Here is a 27,766-nt window from a genome sequence, read left to right as displayed (position 1 = left end):
GTCCACTAACACAGACCAAGCGGATAACACTACACTTACACTGTTATATTGCACGGATCAGAGGGGCAGGGAATGGCTGTACCTGGTGGGCTAAGGCTGGGAGTAGCAGCCAATACAGCAACATTCTAACGAGGGGCTATGTATCTTAGGCACCTACAGTACCAATAATCAATGTCTGTTACATCAGATAGATTTTTACAACAATAATTTCTGTTTGTACCCTTTATCGAGAAGGAAGAAATGCATTTGGGACCAGACAGGGGAGTGTCCAACACGTTATTTTTACATTATCCCGTTTTAGTGAGCTTAGATTAATGTAGCTTTCAACACTTTTAATACGCCTACCTGAATGTTAAGGTTTATTATATTAAGCATTTTTTTATTTTTCAGACTGTACACTTTAGATGGAAAACTTGTTCAGAATGGGTCAGACTTGGAGAATGGGCAAATTTATGTTGCAGTGGGCAGAGAAAAGTTTAAGAAGTTGCCGTATGGTGATCTGCTGTTTAGCAAATCTACAGTGAGAAGGCCACAGGGGTAAGTTCTATAGGTGATAGACTTCTCACGTGCTTGTGTGTGTCAACTTGTTTACAAAGTACCACCAGTAAAGCACAAAATCATCATTCCAAGAATGAGGGAGGGAGGGAGGGAGGGATGGATGGATGGATGGATGGATGGATGGATAAAAGCATTAGCATGGATGCAAAACTTCATTGATAACTTCAGAGAAACTTGAGATAAGAAAACCAAAAGAGAAAACAGAAATTCACAAGACATAAACCTGCCATTGATGATGTATCACAAAACTAATGTCAGAAAAAGGATTATTTTGACTAGGCTTAATTTGTTTTTTCCTGGGATACAAATGTGTACAGCTGAATTAGATTAAGTGCAGCTACACCATTCTAGATCTACTCTTGCTTGGTAATGTTTTGTGGAATATGTACTCCCTTAAGAATGCTTTATGTTTGAGTCTATTTTTACAGGCTAGAATTATCACATAATAGAGTCCTAAACTGGGTGTCTGTAGGGAGGAACTTGGGCTTCTAGCATCTTTGCAAACATGAAAGTTGGGAGCCATTTCATTGAAATAAATGGAAAGAAGTGGAAATTTGTCCTACAAATGGTGTAGTTTAGAGAATTTGTCTCATATTCTGCATATAAACCTGGGTGTAATGTAATTTTTTTTTTCAGTAACCAACTGTAGACAATGTGAATAACTGGAAAGTATTTTAGGAAACAGCATTTGCAACAAATGAATTTAAGGACAGTGAAAAGCTATGTTGATCAATTGATGTAAACAGAGTTTTGTGGAAATTGCTGGAACTTTTAATTATAATAGTTGTATGGATCTTTCACACTGAATACTGCTCTGCAGATTTTCAGTGTATAAAGTATGCATTGTGAGGAAATGTAGTGCATTTTTTTCAAGTTAATGGTTATGCATTTAAATATAGTCTAGCAAACAGAAACGAGTGATTCTTAGTAAAAACACACAATGAATGAAACAACTCTGTTGTCATAGCTGACTTGGTTATAGATACGTAGTGTCTATGATAGTGACAGTGTACACATTTCTAAAATATGGTTTATTTCTGCAGTTCCAAAGCCTCTGTACTACCTCCAATTGTGGGATCTCGAAAGTCTAAAGGCAGTGTAAGTAACAAGTGCCATAATAAAGTTTGTTTCTAATTTTGCTTAATTCCAGCAGATGGAAAGTCCCTCTCCTTTGGGTTTTAATTAAATCTGAGGAGAAAAAATCCTCAGCCACCTGGTGGTATGCTTATTAAAACTTGATGAATCTGTAGCTATTTGCAGTCTCAATTAGACAAAAGAAATCTGAGAGAATATTCTTGCAATAATGGCTGCATTATTTTTTATAAAAACCTCCATAGCAAAGATCAACTGCTGCTTTGAGGTCTTTCCCATAAACCTTGTCAGCTATCTTTGTGTATTTATTTATTGAAATTATACACCTAAAGGAAAAACACAGAACCTTTTAACAAAAATATCTTGCAGAAGATGGTGTTTCTGCATGCTGAGTCTTAATATGGCCCTAAACCAGTTTCCCATCTGGTGTGTTTTGTCCTAGCTAACCATTAAATACAGAGCTTGAGTGTCCACTGCTTTGTATCCTGTATAGCTATTTATTTGTGTACAAAATGAGTCCACTGTGGATTTAAACCAGTGTTAAATCAGAATATACGTATCTGTTGGCATCGATTCTGCACCAGTGCAATTTACTGTACAAGACAGGGGATAGTCAAACTCACAGTGTGTCATTATAATTGTGGGTGTTGATCATGCACATTCATTGTTTACAAGATGAAAAACCCTGGAGCTGCTAAACAAAAGAAGCAGTAAAATATAAAAGTCTCTGATCCATTCTGTTGAAAATAAGTAGAAGATAAAACCTCACCAAAGAACCTACTTTCAAGTGGTGCTTGTTTTTAAAATGTGAGCTCTGCAATTCTAGCATTTATAAGAATAACTCATTAGCAGTTTTAACTTCTTGCCTCTTCTAGTATTACTTAACATGTACAGAAAATTATTTGATATTCACTTTTTTTTCCATTTTCATCCTAAATCACAGCACTATAACAGCTACTAGGAAGAAAATTAACTCTATCCCAGACAAAACCATGCCACACACACTGATAACAAGTGTCAAATCTTAAGGAGGCAAGATTATGTACCTCTGCTCTTAAATATATAATGTAACACTTAAACTGGTATAAATCGTGCAATTGTTTACTTCAATTTGGTATCTACACTTTTTTACTATTATTGCTTGGGAGTAAACTGTTAGAATTAGAAGAGACGGGAGTATTGCCATGCCGTCATTTTTCTTTACAGAGAAAGTATAAGTGGTAGATTTGATGGTATTGGTAGATAAATGGTAGATTAGATGGCATTTAAGTAAGATATTTTAAACAGAACTGATTTCTAGAAGAAGCACATAAAACTGTAATAATGTATGCCTGATTTTTAATAGAGATGTGGGATTTTGTTTAGGACTTATTCTTCTGAAAGATTTTAACTTTATATAGTATTACCTTTTTAACTTTTGCAGTGAGGTGAAAAGAATTGTCCATGACCATTGCAAAATGAAAGGTCTTTCTGGTGGGCAAATTCTAAAATGGCATGAATAGCTCATGCAGCTACACCAAGTGAAACAATGAAGTAGAATGAAATCTGCTGTGACTCAGCTAAGTTTGTGATAAGGTGAACAGTTCCAGATACTGCTAAGGTTTTCTACCCTATCTGCCTGAGTATTTTGTTGTTATATGGAGTGTTTTGACAGAACTGGATTAGGAAGAAACTATGTGTGCTGTTAGACTGGCCGAGGTAGGAGGATGACAGCCTCTAATGAGAGGCAATGATGAGGGTGTTCAGTTGGTAAAGACTTTACGCAGCCTAGAATGATATAAACAGCACCCTAAAGACCTGTTGTGTACACTTCAGATTTTTATGATGTTGATTGTGAACAGGTTTAGACTGAATCTGTCTATGGCTGGTATGTGTATGTAAGAATGTGTATGGCTGGTACACCCAGCATCATACATACATCGAAGCTGTAAAAATAAGGACCAAGTTTCTGGTTCTGTTTCTAGATATATCACAGAGCCAGCAGAGGAACTGGCTGATGGCCTTGGAGGTGATTCAGAGGTGATGTGTGGGCAGCCCTCTTTCTTAGTGTCCACTTGGCAGTCAGCATTACTGCCACCTGAAGATTGTCATCCTCTTCCAGCTGCTTTTGACACTTAGATTAATGGCCATGTGTCATTTACACAGGCAATGAATTATTCATGTTATATATGTTACATCTTGTGGCTTTCCACACATATGCATAGATGAGATATAGCTGTATATCATATGCATGCATGTATAGATTCACCTAGCCATTCTTTTAATGAAATGAAGCATTATGTCATTGTAATAAATGTGTTACTTTCTTTTGGGAGTTGTTGAGGAGCATTTAATCAGTGGGATCATACAGTAAGTTGATTAGATAGTTACAGTTTTTTGGATCATTTAAGATATCGCTTAACTGTATTGGTTGTAAGTTAATATGCTTTAACACCTGATATGGATCCTTAGTATTAAAAGGTTGAACTAATATTGAAATTAAAAAAAAACATATTGACAAAAACCCAACAACTTAGTCATTTGCATCAGCGATAATTACACACACTTCTTTTCAGGGAAATGATCGGCAATCTAAATCTACTGTTGGATCCAGTGATCAGGGAGAAAACAGTATCTCACCTCAGCTTCCTAAAGGGAAAGATAAAAAAAGCCAGAATCTAGAAGAATTTGTGTCCAGACGACACTCTAACAACTCTACAAAGGTAAAACAGACACTAAGAGCAACAGCTTCCACAGGAGTCCTTCAAGATAATGGTCAGTACTGAGAAAAACACTATTGTAACATAATGGCTTTTGATCTTCAGTTAAAACAGTGAATTAGTTGAATAATATGCTTATATAGTTCTTGAATTGTCCATTTACTCTGGCTAACTGAATTTAGAAAAGTTATTTCTGCTTAGGAAGTGTACCTATGCATAACCACTACATTCCTGGCTTCATACCACGGAAGGCTGTATATGATTTTTAGCATACCTTGGCAGTTAAACTAATACAGTCCTATCTTTATGCTTTTGATAAAAGCATAAAGAAAACATATTTTGACTATTTTCCCACTGTTTTGCCCTGCAAAAAAGTGAAGAAAAGGAGCTGTCTGATCAAAGGACACCTCCCTGTCCCTCAGGATTCCTGGTTAGCTGCCTGGCTCAGTATAACAAAATGACCAGACCGTGGGGGAATGATGCGGACATGAACGGCAGTTAGCTGCCTTGGCTAATCATGCAGCCGAGCTGCTGGAAGCCCTTTCAGAATTTCCCTGCTCCCCACCACCCCCCATGTTGTGGCAGCAATTTAGTCATGAACATACTCTCTGAGAAACTCTTTTTCTTATCTTGTGCTGTGATATTCCCCTTCCCTCCACTTTTTTTCATGGCTGAAAAGCTGGTGCCTCACTATGGATGTTGCTACCATGCTGGGGTGGCTGGTTTTCCTCATTAGTAATAGTTCCAAAAGTCATTAATAGTGGCCAGTTAATATCTGCCAGGAGAAATAAATTATACTTTTCATAGGATTTGACATTTCTTCTCACTGATGTTTACGTGTTAATAATTAAGTGTGCAATAACAAATTGTGGTCTAAAACTGCGGTATACGGCATCCAGCAGCACAGCCATGTACCTTGTCTAGAATCATGAGTTGTAAATTTACTTTGAGTGAGGAACACATTTGTCAATTTGAGTTTTAAAAGACCAATGAAATATAACCATCTGTAATATAATTGTTTTTTCAAGAGTTAGCTTGTTGAATTTCAGGTTTATTTTAGTCTTGATTCAAATACCATTCTATCATTTTGCTGGTAAGTAAGAGACAATTTTAGCCAAAACTTTTTTGATCTTTTTTTCTTTTTTCTTGCTGAAGAATAATGATTATGTTATGATGAAAGTGACAGGAAACATTTGTCCTTTATAACTCATGGAATGACTGAATATATTCTTCTCCTTGAATTCATCATGGTGTATCCCAACTTTTTTCAATTTGAGTGATACATGCTGTTGTCCACTCTGCATATCTTCAATTGTTGATATGTTTTCTGGGGTTTTTTTGTTTGTTTTGGTTTTTTTTTTTGTTTTGTTTTTTATTTGTTTGTTTTCTGAAACAGATGCATTGAATTCTGTTTGGAAATGCCAGTACAGAATTCTTCATACAGATCTCAAAATCCACATGTTCTGGTCTGGTCTCCTGTTCAGAGTACTGAACTGCTCAGAACTTCCACGTGTGACTAGACAGATCTCAGTCGTCTTACATTAAGAACAGTCAAACCATGTAGTTTTCCTTATAGGTATAGTGCCATTATGGTGATTTTTCTATATGTTATTTTTTCTGGCCTGAGGATTTTTGTAAATAAGTTTTCTGCAGATGACTCCTGGAAGCAAACACACTTCTTTTGCCCAGGGGAGAGAAATTTATTCGATGCCTTTGTCGGCCTTCCATTAGGTTATCAGAGGTTTCTGATAACTTTTTTTGATTTCCCAGTGGAGGGAGGAATACTAGAAGCAGCAATAGTTTCTCTGTCCTTTCAGCAGGCAGCGGCTAAGAGACAAACCTTACTTTGGTAGGTACAGACAAATACAGGGAGGTAGTTACCTCTCTATATTTTAGCGCTGTTGCTGCTCCACCTGCTGACAGAAATGGTTGGAAATCCAGTAAGTTTATTGAAGAAATGACTGCTTGCTTCTCACTTCAGCTTTTCCATGCTTTGTGAGTCTTGTGTAACTAGGAGAAGCTGTTCAAGGCAGCCAGTTCTCTGGTCTGAGCTAAAGTGTATGTTGGGAGAAGTTCTGTTCTTTCTGTGCTCCCCTATTTATCCCCGGTATATGCAGACCTGCTAGCAGAAGTGGGAAGGGGCAGTCTGAGCTTTTCTGCAAGTCTAGGTAGACCTGCCTAGCTGGTCATGCAGGCAGGTGCTGAGGGAGATGAAGTCTCTAGGTTAAATTCCGATAACAGTGTGGGGTAAGAAATCCAGAGCCAGGTACCAGGTTTCTGGTGGAGTACAATCCCTGCCCTCAGTGGATCTCTGTTCACGAGGAGATGTATACTGAGTCAGGGAGAACTGTTTTGCCAAGCCCGAAAAGCAAAGTATCTCATGCTCCTCTAAGTCTTTAGGCCAAGCACAGTGACAACTGCCGACTTGTGGACATCTACAGACTTGTCTTTCCCCACTTAAGTTTCCTAATGTTTGTTCATCCAGATCAAGTGGAAAATATTCCAAGAAGCAGTTGCCTTAAGCTTTGCATCACAAGGCTACTATTCAAAGTGATCTTCAGCCCTGCTTCTATTTTAACAAGAGGTGCATCGTTATTATTACATTATTCTAGTTCAGCTTAAATGTAGTTCTTTGCCACATGATTCAAACTAAATTTAATGGTATTTCATGTATTTAATTATTTATTTTCTCCTTTCCTTTCTGGTATCTTCTGCCCCTCCCTGGTACTTTGCAGTAAGGATGACAAAAAACTTTTCTGTGATCAAGAGCAAAATTAGGATGTCCCATTTCCTGCATTTTGCTTTACAAGCCATCAATAATAGTAGCTAATACCCTGTATTCACCGTTTCATGTGAGAAACCATGTGTAATTGTTCTGAATCTGTTAGTTCCTAGTGGAACATTTTTTTGCTATCATGTTTTTCTAAATAAGTGGTTTGTCATTGCTTGGTAAACATTTGTAGGGTGCACAGAGGACTGTAGAGAGATCCCACTTGTCTGTTTTCTTTCCTTTTAGTCATTTTGGCTGGAAATTTGTAAGGAATTGCTGCAGGTCTCTTAAAATCCACAGAGGCTGTTTTATTTGTTTGCTTTGGACTTTTTCCCCTCTCTGGAAGAGGTACAGCTGTGCTTGTTGCAATAGTTTTTGTCACAGTAGCCAAGCAATATACCTGAACCACATTCTGAAATAGGTGTGTCTCGTAAGAGAGGGTGATTCAGCCTCTGTACCCAGTTTATTTTCTGACTTGTCTCAAGTCTCACAGACTGGTAGAGGTAACAGACCTTTTAAAAAGGTTGCTGTTGGCAAAACTTTTGATGTTTGTTTTGACCCACTGAGGCAAATGGCGTGTGTCACCATTTAAAGAGAAGCAGAAATAGCCTTCTGGGAGTGGGTGGCATGTGAGGTGCAGCGTTGGAGAGGACGCCGAGCAGGACTAAGAAAGAGCACTGACAGCTGTTGCTGCTTCTACTGCAGGAAGCAGGCAAGGCATTCAAATCAAATGATACATTTTTTTCATAATCACCCTGTTAACCCAGCCAAACCCAAAGACTCTACACTGAGTGCCGTTTCTTCTTTGTTTTGTTCTGAAGTATGGTGATTTGAGTAACTTACTCATATAGTGGCAAAATCTAAACATTCATGATGTTTAATCCAGTGATGACTGTATACAAGAACTTTTTAATGTGCTCTTCTTGTGAGCGTGGGACAAAAATGTAGGAAATTATTCCATAGTGAAATAATTAAGGTGCCAAAAAAAGTCATGTATTTCACCATTAACATTAAGCACTAAAATGCACCTGTAAGATCATACCTAACACCACTCAATTACTTTGAAATTGAGTGCTTCAATGTACTTAGTATATCTTTCCCTAGGATGCAATAATGCCTTTCAGAGAGATAGGAAATGTCTAGATTCATAGCTACATTTGTTTAAATTTACTTTTATCTTTGAGAATCTCTGGAGAAAGCATTTCTTTTAAAAAATATTTTTTTAAAATTTATTAGTGTAATGGTAGCTTTACAGCTGGAACTATTCTTGAGCAATATACTAATAGCACACTGTGTGTTACTCAGAACTTCTCTAGGTTTTATACATACAGACAGATAGTCTAATTTGTTTGTTTTCTATTCAAACCTACAAATGTAAAAGAGTAGTTAATACACCATGACATGTTTGGTAACCAAAGTCTATCACTATATGTTCCTTTTCATTGTGCTTTCCCATGTAAATGAACAGCGGGCTTCTCTCTGGAGAGTCACAAGCACTAGGGTGTGGGGTTTGTGATGATGTTGGTTTTGTTGCCAAAGGCATATTATTTTGTGATTTGATAGCCTGTCTCGCTATCAAGTTTGTTTGTTTATTTCTCATTAGCTGAATATTTTTCACCTGTGGGACTATCTGTTGAGTTAAATATAGCACAAGAGCTTGGTTAAGTATTTCCACCAAATTATCTATCTGCAGGTGGGAAGTGGAAGTTCTTAGCTGATGGATATGCATTATGGAACAGAGGTAGGTGGCAGAATAGTCCCCTTCAAAAGCTTACCCTAGAGTGCCTCACCAGTCAAATCAGCCTTATGAGCCCACTGACTGCTCGGTCAGCGGGGGATCTGAGAAACAAGTATGTGTTGAAGTAAGTGAAGCCTGAAATATTCTGCCCTTATCAGCTTTGGCATCATTTTTATGGTGCATCATAGAGGAGTCACCTGGCTCAGTTTTGACCTGTGCAGCCCTTTCTTGACCAAAAAAATAGCTCGCAGTGGGGAAGTCTCAGTACCGTGTTTCCTTGCTAATGAAAGAAAAAGCTTGTTTGCCTCTTTCAAGCAGACCATGTTGTGGCTGGCTTCTCTGCTTGCTTCTTTTGACATACTAAGGTGACCTTTAGCATACCAATGAAGCATGAAAGAAAGAAATGTTAGAAATATGCAAACACTGCAATTATTTTCATACCCAGATGACTTAATGTATCTGTATCCTACAGCTGGTTGTTCCTGGGTCAGTAAGCTGCTTGGGTTTAACCTGCCTGCCCATCTCTTGCTCCCGTGGAGTACATCTGAATGTACTTGCCTTCTTGAAATAAGAACAGAAAGTGTGAGCATCATCATTTGCAGTGTTCTTTGGTATGTTATCTGAGGGACCAGGTTTGCCAGGTATCCTGCCTGGTGCTATTTCCAACTTTCTGTATGTCAAGCAACAGTGTTGTCATTGTTCTTGTCTGAGTGTTCCCAAATATACTGCTACTGAAGTTGCATTTCAGCCCACTATTAAAAAGTTCATTTCTGCACTTTGCAGAAATCAGTACCCTGAGTGGGCAGGTCTTCAAGCAGATCTGTAAGTTAAGCCCACTGCTTGTATCTGGGTCCTACTGTGGGGAAAGCCTTCTCACCTGAGCCACACTGTCTCTGACAACCTTTGTTCTGATTAACCCCATGCAGAGATCCTAGTAGAGAAGATGATCTGCAGAAGTTCCCAACTCCATTTCTACTTGTCTTTTTTTATCCGTAGAGGACATCTTGTAGGGAGTTACTGCTGCCTGCTATGCTTTCCATACTGTTGAGGTGATGCATCAGGGAGAGGCCGATTTCTTGCTAATAACTGAAACAGGTGACCTTCAAAAGCTTTCTAGTTTATACTGTAGGCTGCTGTGATGCTTTCATTCCTGTGTCATTGCTGATTGCTCATCTATGAAGCTGAAGCTGTTAATAGTGTATGTATAATTCTTTTATCTGTCTTTTTTAAAGAATATTCGTAGTCAATAATTTTTTTTGAGCCTTTCAGATTCTCTTGTTATTGGAGGTTTCATTAAGCATGAGGGGGGAAATAGGTAGAGACCATCTAACTTCTTTCTAAGGAAATAAACCTATTTCTGAGGAATTTTTTCCTCCTCTTTGCTAGAACTGATTGAATTTGTCTTTTCTTCCTTTTCTCTCCATCCTTCTAGCTCTCTGAAATGAGACTTTTAGTGTCTGCCATATAATAACCTTCTGTTTTCCATATGAATGCAGTGGTAGTCTGGTTTCCCTCAGAAACGTTTTCTTAATGCCTTTTCAGATCTCTGATGTTGTTTTATCCTTACCATAGCTGTTAAGTGTTGTTAAGAATGGTAAAATCATAGGAAATTAATTTAAAGAATTTTGGCGATAAGTAAGGATGACTGACATGAAGTATACCATGAATTCAGTAATGAAGAACACTGGTAAATCAATAGGCTTTTTAAGGCAGATTAGAGATGGGAGGTAGAAAACACTCTTTTTATTACTCTCTTGATTTGTTTCAGGTGTATTATTTAAATATTGTTAGTCTCTGTAATTTTTGCTGAATGCAAAAGTGCTGCTGTCTGAATATATGAATATATATATGAATAAGTTCTATAAAATCTATAAAATTTGGTTAATCTGGGCAAAGATGTGTGTCTATTTATTTATATCATAAGAACACATAGTCTTCTACATTTCCAAATAAGTTGAGTCAATTTCTTCTCCAAGTGTATCTAAAGAGGTGGATGATACTGTGATGTGAGTCAGTGCATTAAGATTATTCCTCTGGCTCACTTTATTTGGCCCGTGTTTTGAATTAATCCCTGAGTCCCACAGCATGGCTTTCTTCTGTTAGGTCACAGCTCAGATAAAGATTTTGTAACTATCATCAGGTCTGAACTCTAAGATCTCAGCGGTGAAGGGCACTGTGTGAAAGGGTCTTGCAAGAAGAGCTGTGGGGTTCTGCAGGAGATGGCATGGAGTCTGAAGATGAATCACTATCAAAATAGCCAAATTCCAGTATGTGCTTAAGCATGTATTTATAATTTTTTTCTCACCATGTTATGCTAACACGCATGCTTAAACTTTTTAAGCATGCAATCTAGGTATCATTTCTTTAACTGAGACTTTGGCACCTGCTTGCTTAAAAGTAAAGCAGTATGTTCCTGAAAAGACCCAATTTGTCAGTCACATATCACTTAACTGTGTCTTTGTTAGGCTTAGTCATGCTTAAATTTAAGCATGGACATGTGGATTTGGAAGCTCAAGGCTTTACACATATTTACTCTGATGAAGGAGCTATTATCCTAAACCTAAAATATATAAATCACCACACAAATCATTGGGAAACCATAGGATTTTGTTAAGTGCTATTATTTCATATTTAATGGTAGTTTCCACACACATGGTGTTCTCAGTATCACCATTAAAAAACGTGGAGAAAACAGTTATATTTCATTTGACGCAATTTGTAGTCTCTGTTGCAAAAACAGAGCTAAAAGTTAATGATAAAACCTTAGAGAAGTATATAATTCCTAACGATATTAATTACCAATGGCTGATGTAACTTTCACAGAGATTTTCCAGACCAAAACCGTTATGCAGGATATAAGTGATCACATGAGCGTATCTGCATTGCTATATTAAGTGAAAGCATCTATTAATGCCAGTGATATTGATAAAACATTTTTAAAAAATAATATATAAGCCAAGCCATATAAAAGCCTCTGATCTCTAGTTGTCACGTGTAAACATGTGCCCGTTGCACCTTTAGGTTTTATTCTTGTCTTCATTTATCAAGTGACAATGTTGTTAAGGATGCTTCTGTCCATCGTAAACTGTGCAATTTAAAATATAAAATGTACACACAGCTCAAATGAAATGGCTGCAGAAATATTTGAATATCCTGTCATTTTAATTGGGTGGTGTGAGTGTTCCATTAATACAATAGGAGGCTTATTTCAGTTATTTTTTTTTGTCGTTCCATTAGTTCAATAGGAGCTTATTGCATTTATTTTTTTCTCTTTATGGAAATGTTTTTAAAGGAGTTTTGGTTAAAACATTGGCATTTAAATAGCTCTTAGCTAAGACTGAAGACTCTCAGGCTGAATCAGTCTTAATGGAGAGGATTGAATTAGTCCAGAGGCAGGATCCTGCTTTTTGTGGAAAGAGGAAAAAACATGTAATGTGTGTTAGTATTTAGCAGGACTTGCAGCATACTGCTTAATTAAAGTAAAGAATGTAACCCAGCTAGTATAGGTCAATTTACTCCTTAATGGCACTATCAGTATTTTCTGACTGCAGCAAAATTGTCAGGTGACCCCAAGTTTGCCAACAGCTGGATTTCATACCTGCAGTTTTCTCCATTCCTGATACTACCGTGGAAGACAGATTTGTGTGTCTGTGAAACTTGTTTCTGTTTGTCTTAACTCGTCCTGTGGCACCCATGATCGCTGTGGCGAGCTTACCCTAACAACTCCTTCACTGTTTACCAGTCTGGCCTCCCTGCATACTCTCCACCTCCTCTTTGCTCCCTTCCTCTTCCCCTCCCATCCATCCCCACTCTTCGCTATTTCCCCCCCTGCTCTTTTCGCTACTTTCTTTTCCAGTTATTATCTGATGCTTTTTCTTGGGTCCATGTAGCACTTCATTCATTTTATCTGATGTCATCTGTTTACTTTCTATGCCATTTGTGGTCTTTCCTCAGGTAATCCTTCCTGTGCGCTGCTGATTCACCAGGATCTGGAGGTCTGGTTTCGACCCCTTTTCTGTTTCAGTCTTCCTGTTCAGCAATTGCTTGGGCCTAGATACATTCTGCAGTCAGTGAAGTATCTACAGGGAGAGAAATGTGGGTAACAGGAGGCAGTTTAGCCCTCCTAAGCTGTTCCCACCCCTCTGAAACATCCTCCATGTGGCTAAAGGCCATGTCAGGGAGCAGCTGTGGAAACGCTTGGTTTGCCAAGGCTCTTCTGGACTTGCTGCATAGGGTCAGAGGTGGTGAATGGGAAGACAAAAGCTCTCCTAGCTTGCTTCTCCACCTGGTTATCACAAGTCTTTTTCCTTTAATCAGCTTGGGAGCAGGGACAACTTGCTATTCTTGTCTATTTTTCTCCTCATTTTATACTTGGCCATGTGTAGATTTGCACCAAGTGGTGACACATGCTGTGGTTTTGAAGAGCAGACTTGTCAAGAGGCTGCATCAGCTGTATAACAGGCATCTCTATAAAGTAACTTCATAGCTTGAAAAGTTTTCTTTAGACTTTATTCAGGTCATAATTCATGGCATTGTAGCTTTCTTTTGGAGTGCTTTCCAAGTCCTTACATGAGTGTGAAATATAACCTTTCTCTGAGTAATACAAAGTTATTCTTTTGAATGTATCCATTAAATATATGACCTGATGCTTTTTAAAAAGTTCTTGGTGTTCTTTTGATGGTTGATTTATGGGCTATGGCTTTTTAAAGCAAAAGTAGTTTTCTGTGCAATTGCAGTGGACTTTGTATCAAAATAATGGAAGTGTGTTGAGAACTCAACAGAGCAAAGATTATTGGTTTCTTGCATTTTAAGTATTCATTGCAAGTTAATGTGAATGCTGTGCTACGACTGTACACAAGAACAAGAATCTTTAATTCAGTTAAAAGGAAAGAGGCAAACTCTCTGGACAAATTTTGTTAAAAACTAGAGAACTGTTTAATTTTTAACAAAAAAAGTCTCATTGAAGTTAATGTTTAAAGATACTGAGCCTCTGGGTTTTAGAATACAAATAAGTGACCACGACTAACACTGACTGGCATGCAGACATGCTGTGTGTGTATTTGTGCTTATACACAGGAAAATAGTAACAATGATTGCTCCCAAGTACTGTTTTGATCAGTATAGCTCCACCATCTACTGTGAAGGCTCATTGCAATTCCTCAGTTGGCTTTGCAGGTTTATTCCAAATAATTTCTTCAAATTCAAAGGCTTTGGATTGAATAAGGGAAGCACTTACCACCATCTTACAATTTTTATTTTTTTTTTCCTGATGGATTGTCTTTTTCACTGGAATTTTAGTTATCTGCATTTGGCTGTCACTGATGTGGGATTAATTTATTTTAATCTGAAACCAATAAACTGCACAGTGAGTTTACACATGCACATTTTGGAGTATACAGAAATAGATAAAAAGAAAATATTCATAGTAGAAAATGTATCCCATATTCTTTGATGTCCTTTTCCCTGCCAATTTAGTAGCTATGTGGAATCTCCTTCTTTTGAGTGCCAGGTTGCTTGAAAGTGATTGTTTCCTGGGACTTAACATCTGAAGAATTATGTTCATAATGTCTTTAAAGCTTAACCTAATCTTCCAACAGAGTTTAGTTGGGCTAGCTATGTATTTACTTTGAATGCCTTTTTTAAATACACTGAGATTTTCACCAGCATGCCATCCATATTACAACGGATCCATTTCATAATCCTCTCAAATCAAGATGATTAAAGAATTTTTTAGTGTTGAAAGCTCTTTGCAAGATTTAAATTCACACTTCTTAGAGCAAATCCAGTACACTGTGAGCTGGTGCTAGGTTTTTTGTAACTTATAAGGCATACTATTAATGTTATGCTTGGACTCTCATTGCACTGGTAGAAACCTAAATAATATTGAATGTATTATATGTAAAAATAATTGCAACTGGAAATGTGAGGTTTAGAGCTTAGACTAGTGCTGCTGGTTCAGCAGAATTTGGGCTTATGAAAGTGACACCAAAGGCACATTTAATGATTCGCATCTTGATTTATGGTTTAAAAAATAACAACAACAAACAAAATCTACTTATTTTTCGGTTTGTACTATATTCTGTAAAGATTATACTGTAGGAAGTTGAACAGGAAAGTAGCAAGCGTGTAGAAGATTCTTGTAAGAAAGCACCCTCACTTTAAAGCCTATTCTATTCAAATACAGTATTTTAATTGTAGTCTCACATCTTGCAAAGTAACCCCCTACCCAAACTATAAAACAAGTTCTAGAGATAATACAATGTGAAGTTTGAGTTCTTGCTGTGATTTGGAGAAGTACTACACTGGAGATGGGCTGAGCCACTCCACATTTTTTCAGATCTAGTTTGGAGTATCATGAGGTCATAGAAGTTTAGCAAGCATTCCAGTTTCCTGGGTTTACCATTGGCTAAAAAAAGGGTGGGTGGGGGGGTGGGGAAAGGCCAACCCTTAGTTAAAAATGCTGCACAGAACATCAGATACAGCAGCTGCTCCTGCTATCATGCTATCATCTCAATTACTTTCAATAAAATGATGGACTTGCCACAGAATATCAGCCTGGACTTCTGAGTATCAGCTGTGCGTTGTGAGCTAAAATAGTTGTCCTTTTTTTTCTGCTAACAACTTTTAGGGTGAAATAACTCTCTGTAGTTAAAGCATAAACACAAAGACCATATCACTGCTGTATGGTCAAAGCAGGCAAAAACTGTGCTGAAGAAATGAGATCATCTCGTTTCTTATTTGCAGAGATTTTACAGGACCTGTAGGTTCATTCCTCACATAACAGAGATAAAATCGCAATCTATAGCAAGAAATGAGAAGCCTTGTTGCTGTTAGTGTGTGTTGTTACAGTGCTGAATTGTGGTAGCAGCACATACTAACATCAGTGGGGAACCAAGGTGATGGTAAACCTTGCAGCCTCTTTCTCTGAGCGCATGGTGAGTTTCTTTGGCTTTGCTTGTAGGAAAATGAATACGTTGCAAAACATACGATGGGCAAATTGTACTTGGCAGCAGGAAGGCCAGGTTGCTTAACTCGCTGCAGGATGGAGTGTAGGTGTACTGGTGCTTGCTTTGGAACGACTGGACCAGTGCAGACGTTTCAGGGCTTTTGCATTTGCTTAGTGACAGTTTAGCCCTTAGGACTCAGCTGTAGCCAAGAGAAAGCTGCGTTTTGGAACAGACATGGAATTAAAAAAGATGTGGCTTAACAGGAACTGCTTTATTATTTTCAAAATGCAAATGGTCTTAATGATCTGTCATTTAAATAAATGAATAAATTAGATGCTTAGAAACATGGAGAATAAATGAGGTGAATGACTGAAGCAGGGAGAGGGAAGAAAAAAACCTTGTATTATGACACACAGTCCTTTATTTTTGTAGCTGTTTATATATATAAAGTTGACTGAGCTATCGCAGCTAAGGCAGCTTTTCCTCGGCTCTAGCACTACCGCATTTCCTATCAGTAAAGGATACTGTTCATACAGGGTCAGCCTCTAGAAGCACCGTTTGCAGTTTCTGTTGAGGTAATCAGATGTCAGCAATCTATAACGGTGTGAAATCTTATTAGAAATTCAATATTTTCTGAAGAGAGGAAGTAATTGCTTAGAAACTTGAGGCTGCAATAGTATCAGGTGAAGAAAAATAAGTATTTTTTAAATATTCCCAGTGGTTTCATATGTCTATTGCTACCGGTTTATTTTGAATTCCATTACTTTTTGATGACAGGAGCCACAGGCACATACATGTATGCAAACCAAGGCAATGGCTTTTTGCTGGAAATGGGCCTTGTACAACAGTGATATTTTGCAATTAAAAAACCCCAAACAAAACCACCACCACCAACACAACGCAAACAGAAAAGCAAATTATGTTGTAGACAGGCATAAATGCATGTCATCTGTATTCCTCATAAGAATCTATTCAATTTAATGAGCCACAGATTTTTCACATTTTGTTTTTAATTTGACTTAATGTTTTTATGAGGCAGCCTCTGTGTAAGTCACATTAATTTTTTTTTTATAGTCACATTAACTTCCTTGCTTACATACAGAGCTTTCAGTTAGTAAATGCCTCTGATTTCCATAAAATATTCAGGGCAGGCTATTATTACAATGATTTTTTTTTTTATCCCTACTGTTAAACTTCAATTGGTTTAAAATTTCAGCTGCATTAATGACTGTATAATGTTGTAATTTGTGCTGCAATAAATGTTTTACAGTTAATACTGGTTAGAAAAGGAGCTTATATAAAGGCCATTAATTGCTATGCTTAATTATTTAAAATATATAGATTTCTTATGAGTTAGTTCAATGTACAACTCCATTTCTGTTCAATAAAGTCATAGAACTTTCTTGTTTATTAAAGAGCACAAAACAGATTCCAGCTGAAATACTGAATGGTATCAGACAGAAAATGATCTTTGCACTTTAGCCAAGGTTTGCTCAATTATACATGCACCGATTCATTGCTTCTTTGTGTACATAGTGAACAGTGACTGCACAATACACTGAACACTGGTGTGTTGAACTACCTGTAACGTGTCAGGTGAAATGTCAGAATGATTTGGGCATTTATGAATTTGCTGTTGCTGATAATTAATCTCTTCTCTACCTATCGGGAGATTAGCCAGAATATAAAATACCTAGAACATGCCCCTGAATGGTCAGTGGACTCCCTTTCACACATATGAATTCTCAGGGGCTGCAAAGCCAGCATAGCTGTGATGGGTAAGGGGACAGGACAGAGTAGGGAACTCTGAAGATGAAGATCCTTAGCTATTAAGAGCCATTATGCAAGAAGCATGATTCGCAACAGTCTTAACATTGTCTTAAATTCTATTGGGGTTTTTTTGTCCATTTGCAACAAAGTCACAGAGGAGAAAAAGTACTGTAGGAAAACAGTACCACCACCTTTTCTTGTCTTTGGTGAAACCAGCTGAGGACCGAGCTGCTTGCTTTATGAAATAGACCTTGGGGAAGTGCAAAATCAGAACCCCCACACCCTATTTATCAGTCATCATATTTTCTCAGGTTTTGATTCAAATGTGACCACTCTGCCCTTCTCATACCCATAGCCTTCTGGACCTGATTTCCAAAGAGCTAAGCCTTCTGAGATCATCCTCCCTCATGTAATTTCACCACCCTTTTCTGCTGAAAATGTTCTTTTGTTCTTACTATTTGTGTGGCTCCATTGGTGCTAGCTGTAAGCCAGTGTTTTAACAGCTGTGTCACTTGACTTCGCTTGGGGAGGGCTGGGTGGATTCACAGCTTTTTTGAGACACTAGCTACCTCTCTTCAGCAGAGCTGTTGTCAGGCTCCAAGTGTTCCCTTTCCTGGTAACCCTCACAAGGCTTTGGGGAATTCAGCGCTTGAAGCAGTCAGGGTCCTCTTGATATTTCATCAGCCTTTCCTTCTGGGGGATTACAGAGCTGGGGAAGAGGTGAGATAGAGCATAATTCTTCAAGACGCTCCTTAGGAAAGCACTTGCGATTGCAGTTTCCGTTCATCCTGAAGCCGAAAAGCGCTGTAAGAATTCTTTCCCCAGGCTGTAGGGACACTATACAGAGCCTTACTAAATATTGTTTGTTGTAGGAATAAATAAGAATAAGAAATCAAGAAAAATATTTGCCTGACAACAATGAGCGTTTTTTCATTGTTGCATTTTGCTGCACCTCTGTCACAAGTAAGTATGTGTGGGAACTTCTGAACATAGAAATTCAGTTGCAGATAGGTACCAGTAATACAACATTCCTCTTCTCAGGCTTTCCTGAAGGAATATTCCTTTAAGAAGCCTAAACTGGCATGGGTATCTGCTGGCTTGTTCTGTCCTCCCCTCTCATTCTTCCAAGCTTCTACTCTCCCCCTGTACACAGCCCATTTTTCTGCCTTCCTGCCAGCATGCTGGGCCCCATTTTTTCCCTTAATTTCCACCTGTGTTTCCTCATCTTTCTATTCGCTCTTGTACAGTTCCTCATTCCACACATTCCTTATTACGTTACTGTGCCCTTGTCATCTCCTTCTGTGTCCATATCCTCTACCCTCTGCATAGCCCCTCTGTCCAGTTGGCTGCCCCTCATGAATGCCTTTTCCCTCTTGTTCTTCTTTCCCCTTCTTCCCTGGATTACTGAACATGACCCTGCTTTAAAATAATGGGAAATAATGAGAGATGTTTGTTTAGGTTACCTTCCTTCTTTCTGTATACGGTATAAAAAATAGTGGTGATTTTTAGCTCAAGACAGTCTGTTTTCACCCAGTGACTGGCAAAACCTGAAAAATTCCAGTCTTTTCTGGTTGTCTGGACATAGTAGAAAAATATCCTCACAGAAGATCAGGAGACTCCCAATACTATTTCGCTTGGCCTGTTGACAGAAGCAGCACTTACTGTGGCATGGGGAACTGAGAACCTAGCTGAAATCTATCCTCTGATTTATACTTGTCAGCAAAGCTGCAGGGAGACATTTTGGAGCTCAAAGTGCCCTTGAACCCTTTGCTGCCATCAAAGTCTACTCTGCTTGGAGCAAACTGGTAGAGTATGCCAAGGCTGATGGCGAGCCTGTGCTTGCCTGCCTTCCTGGCCCACTCCTAGAGGTCTGCGCCTCAGTGTTGCCATGACCCTGACTGTGGCCAATTCTCCATTAGTTTGAGGCACAGAAAGTCAGAACTGGCTCTTGTATGAGAAGCATGTTTAATCTACAACATTTTATGAACTGTTTTGGGTAGGCATAAATGTTACATCTAATGGAAGTGTCAGGAATTCTCTTTTCAGTAAGGTACAATACTTATTTCTAATTTCAGTGCAGATTGCAATATAAGCACATAACTATAGAATGAAGTTGTGCAAAAATATTTTTTCATGTAATTTATAGCATTTCGTAAAATGCCTTCTTGGTTTTTCCTCCCTCAGAGACGTTAGAAACTACACTAATGATTCTGACTAATGATTCAGGGACAGAGATGTGAAATATTGCATCAATAAGATTATTTTTGCTTTTTTTTCCTAAATAAAAATGATTTCTGAAATGTTTCCTACAAACTATGAGGCAAAATTACCCAGCCTAACACATTTGTTTGGGAGGTGCTGAGTAATTTGCAGCACTGAGAATAGTGATTCATGTGGTCTGCAAACTCCTGCTGACAAGATCCTGACACAGAATCACATAAACAAGTAATATGTTGGACTTTCACTCGGCTGCCCTCCTCCAGATATTTGTAAATACACGAGCAAAAACCATAAATGCCTCTGGCTGAAGCAGAGTAGCAACACTATTGGTGTTTACATTTTAAGCTGGTTTTTTTTTAATGCTCCATTTGGTCATGTTATTTTTGTGTAAATTACTTTACAATTTCTGTATTTCGTTCACTTTTGGTACCAAAAGACAAGAGTAGATGTCCTAATGTAAAACCAATTTAATTCCTTGTAATTTTCTTTGGAATTTTTAATTTTTGTTCAAGTGTTACAACTTTCCCATTTTTCAGTTAGTGTCACTTTTCTTCACCTGTTTTGGCACATTTCAGACTTCAGCATTTTTCTTCCTTCCCTGACTATTAACAGTACCTGTGTTTTGGACATTTGTCTTCCATACTCTCATGTTTGTGCAGAGGTAGATAATTCATTTCCCTTTTGTGTATTTTTTTTTACTTAAATGTTTTTTCTTTTTCTTTTCTGATAATAAATCTTTTCTGCCATCCCTTCAGAAACCAACTATCGATCTTTTGTGTTGTATGCATTTGAAATATGCTATTCTTTAACTACATGTTTTCATTCTTCAGAGAATAGAGCTGTTCGGAAAATGGGATAATTTCCCATTTTGTTTGAAAACACTGTCCTTGAAGTTTTTTTGGTGAATTCTGTGGTTGCTATTCTTTCCGATTACAGCCTGCTATCTAGTTTTGGCATCTTCCACTCTATGGAAGAGCAGGAATGCTATTTCACTTTAGAGTGCTTTCTGTGTGAGATACACGGTGGTATCCTTGAGAGATGCTTGAATGTTGTGCAGAGCTCTTTTCAATTAATCCTTTTTCATTTATGACCAGCTTTCTGAGCAGACACCTGTTAGAATATGCTAATGTGCTTGGAGGAGATCCCATGGTGGTTTCAGATTTTGCTTATAGAGATCGCCCTGTCACTAGCTTTTTGTGTATGCTGTTTTGAATGGGAAAGGTGGTTGCATGACCTGGGCAGAAACTTACTGTCTCCTTCCCTCCTCCCTCACTCTCTCCTGTTTTCATGATTAAGGTATTTGAAAATACTGCACATCTGTCTCCTTGTTCTGGGTTCTTCCACGTGGCCCCAAAGCTTATCTACTCTTCTAAGGAGAGATCCTTTACAATTGTATCCTCAATTGTTGAGATTAATTTTATGGATTTGGCCTCCAGGGCCAACATATGTTTCTCTCTCTGGTACTTCTTCTTTTGCCCTGCTGGAGGAAAACCTGGTGGGAGTTAACTCTGTACTAAAGTCCTCTAAAGGCCAGAAGAAAAACCATTTTGGTTGAAAGACTTGGGTATCTTGAAGGCAAAGGTCTTATTACAGACGCAGTTCTCTCAGACACTGACTTGACTTTTCAGGTCAATGTTCAGTGAGCCAAGGAATCTAGGACAAGGCTATTTTCTTAGGTACTTAAGGGAGAACCTTGAATTAGGAGAGTCATCATGGTGGCTTTCAAGGAACAAAGTACATTTTCCTCTCAGAATATGGTGGCGATCTATGTCTCAGTTGAGTGTCTATGAAGAGGTAACAATGATAACGTCAGGTAAAAGAAACAGAACTTTCTGTCCCTTACAGAACTCAGAAAAATGGAAAATGTGAAGTGCATTGATTATTTGAATAAGTACAAGTCGTACCCGTTCAGATATATTTTGTTGCTACTCTCTACTGGTCCATGTTTTTATTGCTGGATTTCTCAGAAAAAGCCCTGTCTCAGCAAAGGGGATCTGTAATGAGATATGTACACACAGATTGTCCAAGGTTTGCCATACTGCCAGTAAATATTTGATGTCCTTAGTTGGTTTCAATGAAACATACTACAACATATGCATTATATTTAATAGTACACACAAAAAAAGGAAATTAATAAAATAAAATTATTATCTCCATGCTAAGTGTGAAGACAAGACCTTTTTCAGGATGTGTGAGATATTTAGGATAAGAATCCAGTCAATGATGCTAAGAACTGCATGGTATTTCCAACACTGGTACTTCCAGAGGATGAGTAATACGGATCATTTGGCGGGATGCGGGGCTTCCTGTGGGGCTGATGCTCAGGTACTCAAGCTGCTATGGCCATCATAAAATCTCTCTCCTAAAATGCAGCCAGCAGTACCATGCTGGAATATCACTGTGATGGTTCATGTGCTTCCTATTCCGGCCTCTTCATTTCAAACTGTGAGAATGGCTTTCCTTTGTGGTGCCCTGGTCGGTGGCCTGTCAGTAGACATCTAAGGCCACCTGGATGAGCTGGCACCTCCCCTCCAGCTAGCCATTTGCAGTGTACCTTTGAATGTTGTTCCCAAGGGAAACTCTTCCCTTGGATTTCATGGTGATGAGAAAGTAACTGGAAAACTAACCTTCATAGTAGTCAGTGCTGACTTTTTATGCAGGTAGACTCCAGATTTCTCTAAGTCTTGGGTTTTAGCCATTATTTTTTCCTCCTCCTCAATGGTTCTGTCAGTGGTTCAGTGCTACGCCAGGGCTGTTTATTTAAGTGTCCAGCAGCGTAGATCAATTTGCATGGTCAGTTGATATTATCAAGTTCACATTGTTTTATGAAGAATGAAGAGGCAGTCCAAAACAGTACAAACATTTTTTCCTCTTATTGTAGTTGCTTATTTTGTTGGATATGAACACATCAGCATAGGGGCATCTGTCCTTTCTAGATAGATGGTGGATAGATAGATAAAGTGGGATGATTTGGAGTAACCTGTGTTTTAATTTCTGGGCTGTTTTCATTCTGGGGGAAAAGGGGGAGAGGAATGTGTGTCACTTGGAAACTGCTTGTTTTCTATATGTACCTGTCTTTACTTTCCTAGTTAGCTGGTACTGAAAGACCTGTCTTAGGAACTTCAAAGACCCCTAGTTATTACTTACACTTGGGGGAAAAAAATGACTAAATGGTGTAATATCTTTGAAAAATTGAGTATCATTGTAACCATTAACCTTGTTAGCTAGGAGTATGTGCTTTTTTAACGTGGATGTGGAGTTTCAGCTATAATTCTACTTGCACATACCCCAGGGTGGGGAGTGGCATTAATCTCAACTGTTTGGGTTAATCTTTCACTCCTGTTGTGGTTCACCACGTTGATTCAAAGCCTGAGATTTTTGCTAGATGTGTGTTAGAATGCTAATTGCTAGAGGGTACTATCATTGACTGTAGAAACAGAAATAATACATTGTTGTTGTAATGTATTAAGTTCAGATTCACTACTGACTTTGCCAGAAGTGAAGGAAATTCAGATACAGGGCTTTGTTCAGTGTCTGTTCCTTTTCCCTTCCCTCTTCCCTTCCCTCTTCCCTTCCCTTTCCTCTTCCCTTTCCCAAACGGTGCAGCATGTAAGTATTTGTTATTAAAAAGGAAAGGAAAGGAAAACAAATTGACAATAATGGGAGACTGAAAACTTCATTAAAAGACCTGTATAGGGAATGGTGGGTCAGCTCAGAAACCTGTTTTCAGCAACCACACTGAATGCAGTTCCGTGGTTGTGCCACACAGTGTCACAGTTGGACTTCACTTCCTTCCGCCTGTGTCTTTCCCATTGTAGGTGAAGATATTTACAAAGCCAGAGAAGAGGAGTCTGAAATGTGGGGGGCAGCTGAAGTGCAGGAAGATGAAGATACTCGTGTAGAAGTTCCACTGGACCAGGTATTGATCAAGCTTGAAGTAAACGTTTTTTCTTTAGGATCACAGGTTGTGTGTTGTTTTTCTTTCCCGGGTTTCTTTCAAGTGTATAGCATGATTCTGTGGGGATGACGTTAACAGCTCTATGATATGGCTTCTTTTATGGGAGCTTTAGCAGATCTTCCTTTCTCTGTTACAGTGTAAAATACCAGTTACCTTTTCATCAGCTTCAGATCTGCTCTGAGAGCCCTTATAGGGCCGTAGAGACTCAGGATTCCCTGTCACAACCTACCAAATAAATCCACTGGGATTGCAGTCCCTTTATACTGGTGGAACAGTGTAAAAGGACTATGCACAGAATCAAGGTCAGGATCCCTGCAGTCCTCAACCACAAACAGGTGTGGATTTATCTGATTTTTAGTAAAGCTGCCAGCACTTTCTTCTGTTGGAACAACATGATACTTAGTTGGCCAGATTTTAATTGTAGGCGTTATGTACAATAAATGGGTCTTGATAACCAAAGATAAGATTATATCCCTTTGTTTTACTTTTGGTTTGTTTTAAAAAGAAACTCCTGTGAACTGAAATAATATAAGAAAGAGGTAAGCTGAAGTTTATTCCAATGGAGAATAGAACTGCTTAAATTATTTTCTGAAAAATTACCTTTTTTTTTTTCCCTTCCTGCTTGTGAATTGTTCACAAGACAGTCCTCTTTTTCAGCTTACGTCTTTGTAGAATTTTCCAACTTGTTTGACTTTGTGTCCAGTCCACAAGACATTGCATTGTGCTTTTGTTGTCTGCTGATAATGGCTCGGGGAGAGCCACCTAGGCCACAAGATACTGTTTCTGATTCATGCTGCAGTGTAAGGAATCACAGTTTACCAGACAGATTTCTCAGGCTAAAAATCATCCAAACAACATAAGAGATTCTTGATTCTTGGGCATTTTTCTGACCTCCTGGTGGTTGTCTCAGTGCTGAGAAACAGTTGTTAATACAAGATTGTAAACAAGTGGGAGAGAGGGAGTTAAAAACTGTTGTTTGTAAATAGACTTTAATTAGCCAGGGCAACATGATGGAGCACAAACAATCCAGGAGATTTCTGGAGTGTGTTGGAGACAAATTTTTCATGTAGGTAGTGGGAAACATGATTAGGAGAAGCATTCTGCTGGATTTGCTACTCATGAATTAAGAGGAGCTGGCTGGGGATGTGATAGTGGCAGCCTTAGCTGCAGACAATAGGGTTCAAGACCCTGAAGAAAGTGGGGATGGAAAATAACAAAAATCCTGGAATTCAGGGGAGTGGACTTTAGGTTGTTTGAGAAACTGGCAGGCAGGAGGGTCTTGTGTGAGGCTGCCCTGAAGTGCAGAGGAACACAGGAGATGTGGCTGATCTCCAAGGGCATCTTCATCAAAGCACAAGAACTATCCCCATGCACAAGAAGACAAGCAGGCACAGCAAGAGGCTGGTTTGAGCAGACGACTCCTGACCTCACACTAGAAGAGGCAGAAGAGGGGATGGACTGCTAAGGAGCAGTATAGAGACATTGCCTGGGCGTGCAGGGGTGGAGTTGGGCAATCCAAAGCTTGGTGAGAAATGGAAACTGATGCATGTGATTGGGAATAACCAACATGGATTTACTACGGGCAAATCCTACTTAACTAGCCTCTTTGCCTCTGTGATGAAGTAACTGGCTCTGTGGATGAAGGGACAGCAGTTATTGTCATTGATCTTGCTTTTAGTGTAGACTTCCGTTTTTGTAGGAGAAATTCGAAGAGTGGTAGATATAGGGATGTAGATATTTTTAAAGAAGGTAGGGACTGGATTTGTGGGCTACAAGGTAGATGAAAAACAACCTGGTTGGGTGAAATTAAAAGGTCAATTGTCTGAAATTTAACTGGCACCTATTTATGGATGGTGGTCCTTAGAGTTTGATAGTGAGTCTGATACTTTTTAATATGTTCATCAGTGACATGGATAATGGCATGGGATGCAGCCTTATCGAGGGCCAGTAGTAAAGCCAAACTCATTTATCAGCTGATATGCAAGGGCTGCCTTCCAAAGCAATCTCAAGAGCTTGAAGGAACAGGCTGATTTGAGCCCCATGAAGCTCAACAAAGAGAAATTTGAAGCTGGACGCCTGGAACACAGTAACTGTGTCTTGGTATGGTCTTGGCTAATGTAGGCTAGGGAGCAACTGCAGAAAGGGCCATGTGGCTCCTGTGGCTAGCAAGCTGGCAACGAGTCGGCACTGTGCCCGTTTGGTGATGAGGTGGACAGTGCAGGCTGGGCTGGTAAAAGCACAGCCAGCACATCAAGGGAACTGGTTATCTTCCAGCCAGCACATCAAGGGAACTGGTTATCTTCCTTGGCACCTCTGGGACTGCATCTAGGATATGTTGTCCAGTTTTGAGTCCTTCCCAGTACAAGAGAGAGATTTACAAACAGGAGAGAGTCCAGCACAGCAACATACTAAAAAGTTTTGGGGTCTAGAGCTGATGACACAAGGAGAAGCTTGGGGAACTGCATCTATTTTATCTTGACAGCTGAGCACGCGAAGGCAGATCATACTGCTCTCCAGCTGCAGAGGCAGCAACAGAGAAGGCAGAGCCAGGCTTCCCTCTGTGGTGCACAGAAAAAGGATGAGACAATGGTCAAAAGTTGCAGCAAGGAAAATTCTAATCAGACATAAGAAAAATATTTTCAACAGTGAGAACTGTAAGCACTTTCCTGTCCAGAAAGGGTGGGGAATCTTTGTCTTTGGTGATATTTAAAACTAAACCAGAAAGGGCCTCAAAAAACTCACTTTTACTTTGAAGTCAGTGCAGCAGAGCGCTGCCCTAGATGATCTCTGGAGCAATAGTCTTCAAAGTGGAGTGTGCCCAGCCCAGGCTGTGCAAGACTATCCATTGGGATGCAGGAAAAAAAATTAGAACTTCAGTAGCACACGTATATAATGTATAAATAAATAAATAATCATATACTGGAGATTCATGATCAAAAAGTTTTCACTGATAAAGCTGTGCAATCAAAACAGTTTGGAGACCACTGGTCTTGAGGTCTCTTGTAGCATAATTTTTCATTTTTGTCCATCTTTGATTATTTCAGTCCTATAGTCAACTTTTTTTAGTAACCTTTGGGGTTTTGTGCTAACTACTGCGTTGATGTTTTTTTTCACTTTATTTGTATTGGGTAAAAGAATACTAGACATCTTTACGTTTTGCTTGTGTTCTGCTTTTAAAAAATGTCTGAGGGGGAAGTAGAAGAATTATGACCTTATACTTTCTATATCAATTTCTGCCGCCTGTGTTACTAATCTGTATGTTAACAAAAGCCACATACAAACCTGCTGCTTAGCCATTTTGAAGAATGGCACCATACCATCTGAAAAAAATCTGGATCTCTCATTTCATTTTAGGCTGCTGTTTCTCAGAAGGATCATTCTCAGTGATTTATTCACTTTAATGGGAAGGAGTGTTGCTCAGCTATTTTATAGACATTGTTCTTGAAGACAAGTGAATCAGGTGATTGAAAGAGGCAAGAGCATGACTGTCCTGGTCCCTGATGTAAGGAATGCTACAGCTGTATCTTTTCACAGCAAATACCTGCCCCAGCCTCAGAGACTTCTGTGCTAAACCCTGTTGGGCTCGTCAGCCCTGTTAATTGCAGTTGTCCTCATGAGGTGTTGTGGTAATTAGGATGTGTTGGGTTGTACTGATAGTACTGACATTGGGGAAGAACATGCCACCTGTCATCTTCATATTTGTTTCTTATGACATCCTGAAGTATATTCTGCCCTGGTCTTGACAGTGTACTAATCAAATTAAGAAATGATTAGCCTGTTTATTGGCCTCTGAAGGTGTGTAAAGAATTCCGCTGGGTCGCATAAAGTATTTGACAGTGTAAATTGGGTTGTCAGGTCTTATTTTTTAGGTCGACTGCAATTCATATGAAATCCAAGTACCCTGGAGATGGCTGCCTGATTTCTCCATGAGATCCCACAGTGCAGGCAACAGCTCTGCCCATTCTGCCCTGTGTCTCACCAGTTTGCCTCAGCCAGAGGATGATGGCCATCCCT

General features: G+C 38.9%; 1 protein-coding gene across 2 annotated transcripts in view; it reads left to right on the top strand.

The window, feature by feature from the left end:
* The window catches only part of DCDC2 (doublecortin domain containing 2), a 68,368-nt gene that overhangs the window by 27,110 nt on the left and 13,492 nt on the right, over positions 1-27,766 (top strand). For both annotated transcript variants that reach the window (XM_037380514.1, XM_037380515.1), the window contains exons 5-8: positions 391-537; positions 1,602-1,656; positions 4,206-4,404; positions 23,613-23,713. In XM_037380514.1, the coding sequence (XP_037236411.1) occupies positions 391-537; positions 1,602-1,656; positions 4,206-4,404; positions 23,613-23,713 (502 nt within the window). The remainder of the gene's footprint in view (positions 1-390; positions 538-1,601; positions 1,657-4,205; positions 4,405-23,612; positions 23,714-27,766) is intronic.

The sequence above is a fragment of the Falco rusticolus genome, chromosome 3 (genome assembly GCF_015220075.1).
Source record: "Falco rusticolus isolate bFalRus1 chromosome 3, bFalRus1.pri, whole genome shotgun sequence".
Taxonomy (NCBI): Eukaryota; Metazoa; Chordata; class Aves; order Falconiformes; family Falconidae; genus Falco; species Falco rusticolus.
Note: the sequence above shows the minus strand (reverse complement) of the source record. Positions and strands in the feature narration are given on the sequence as shown.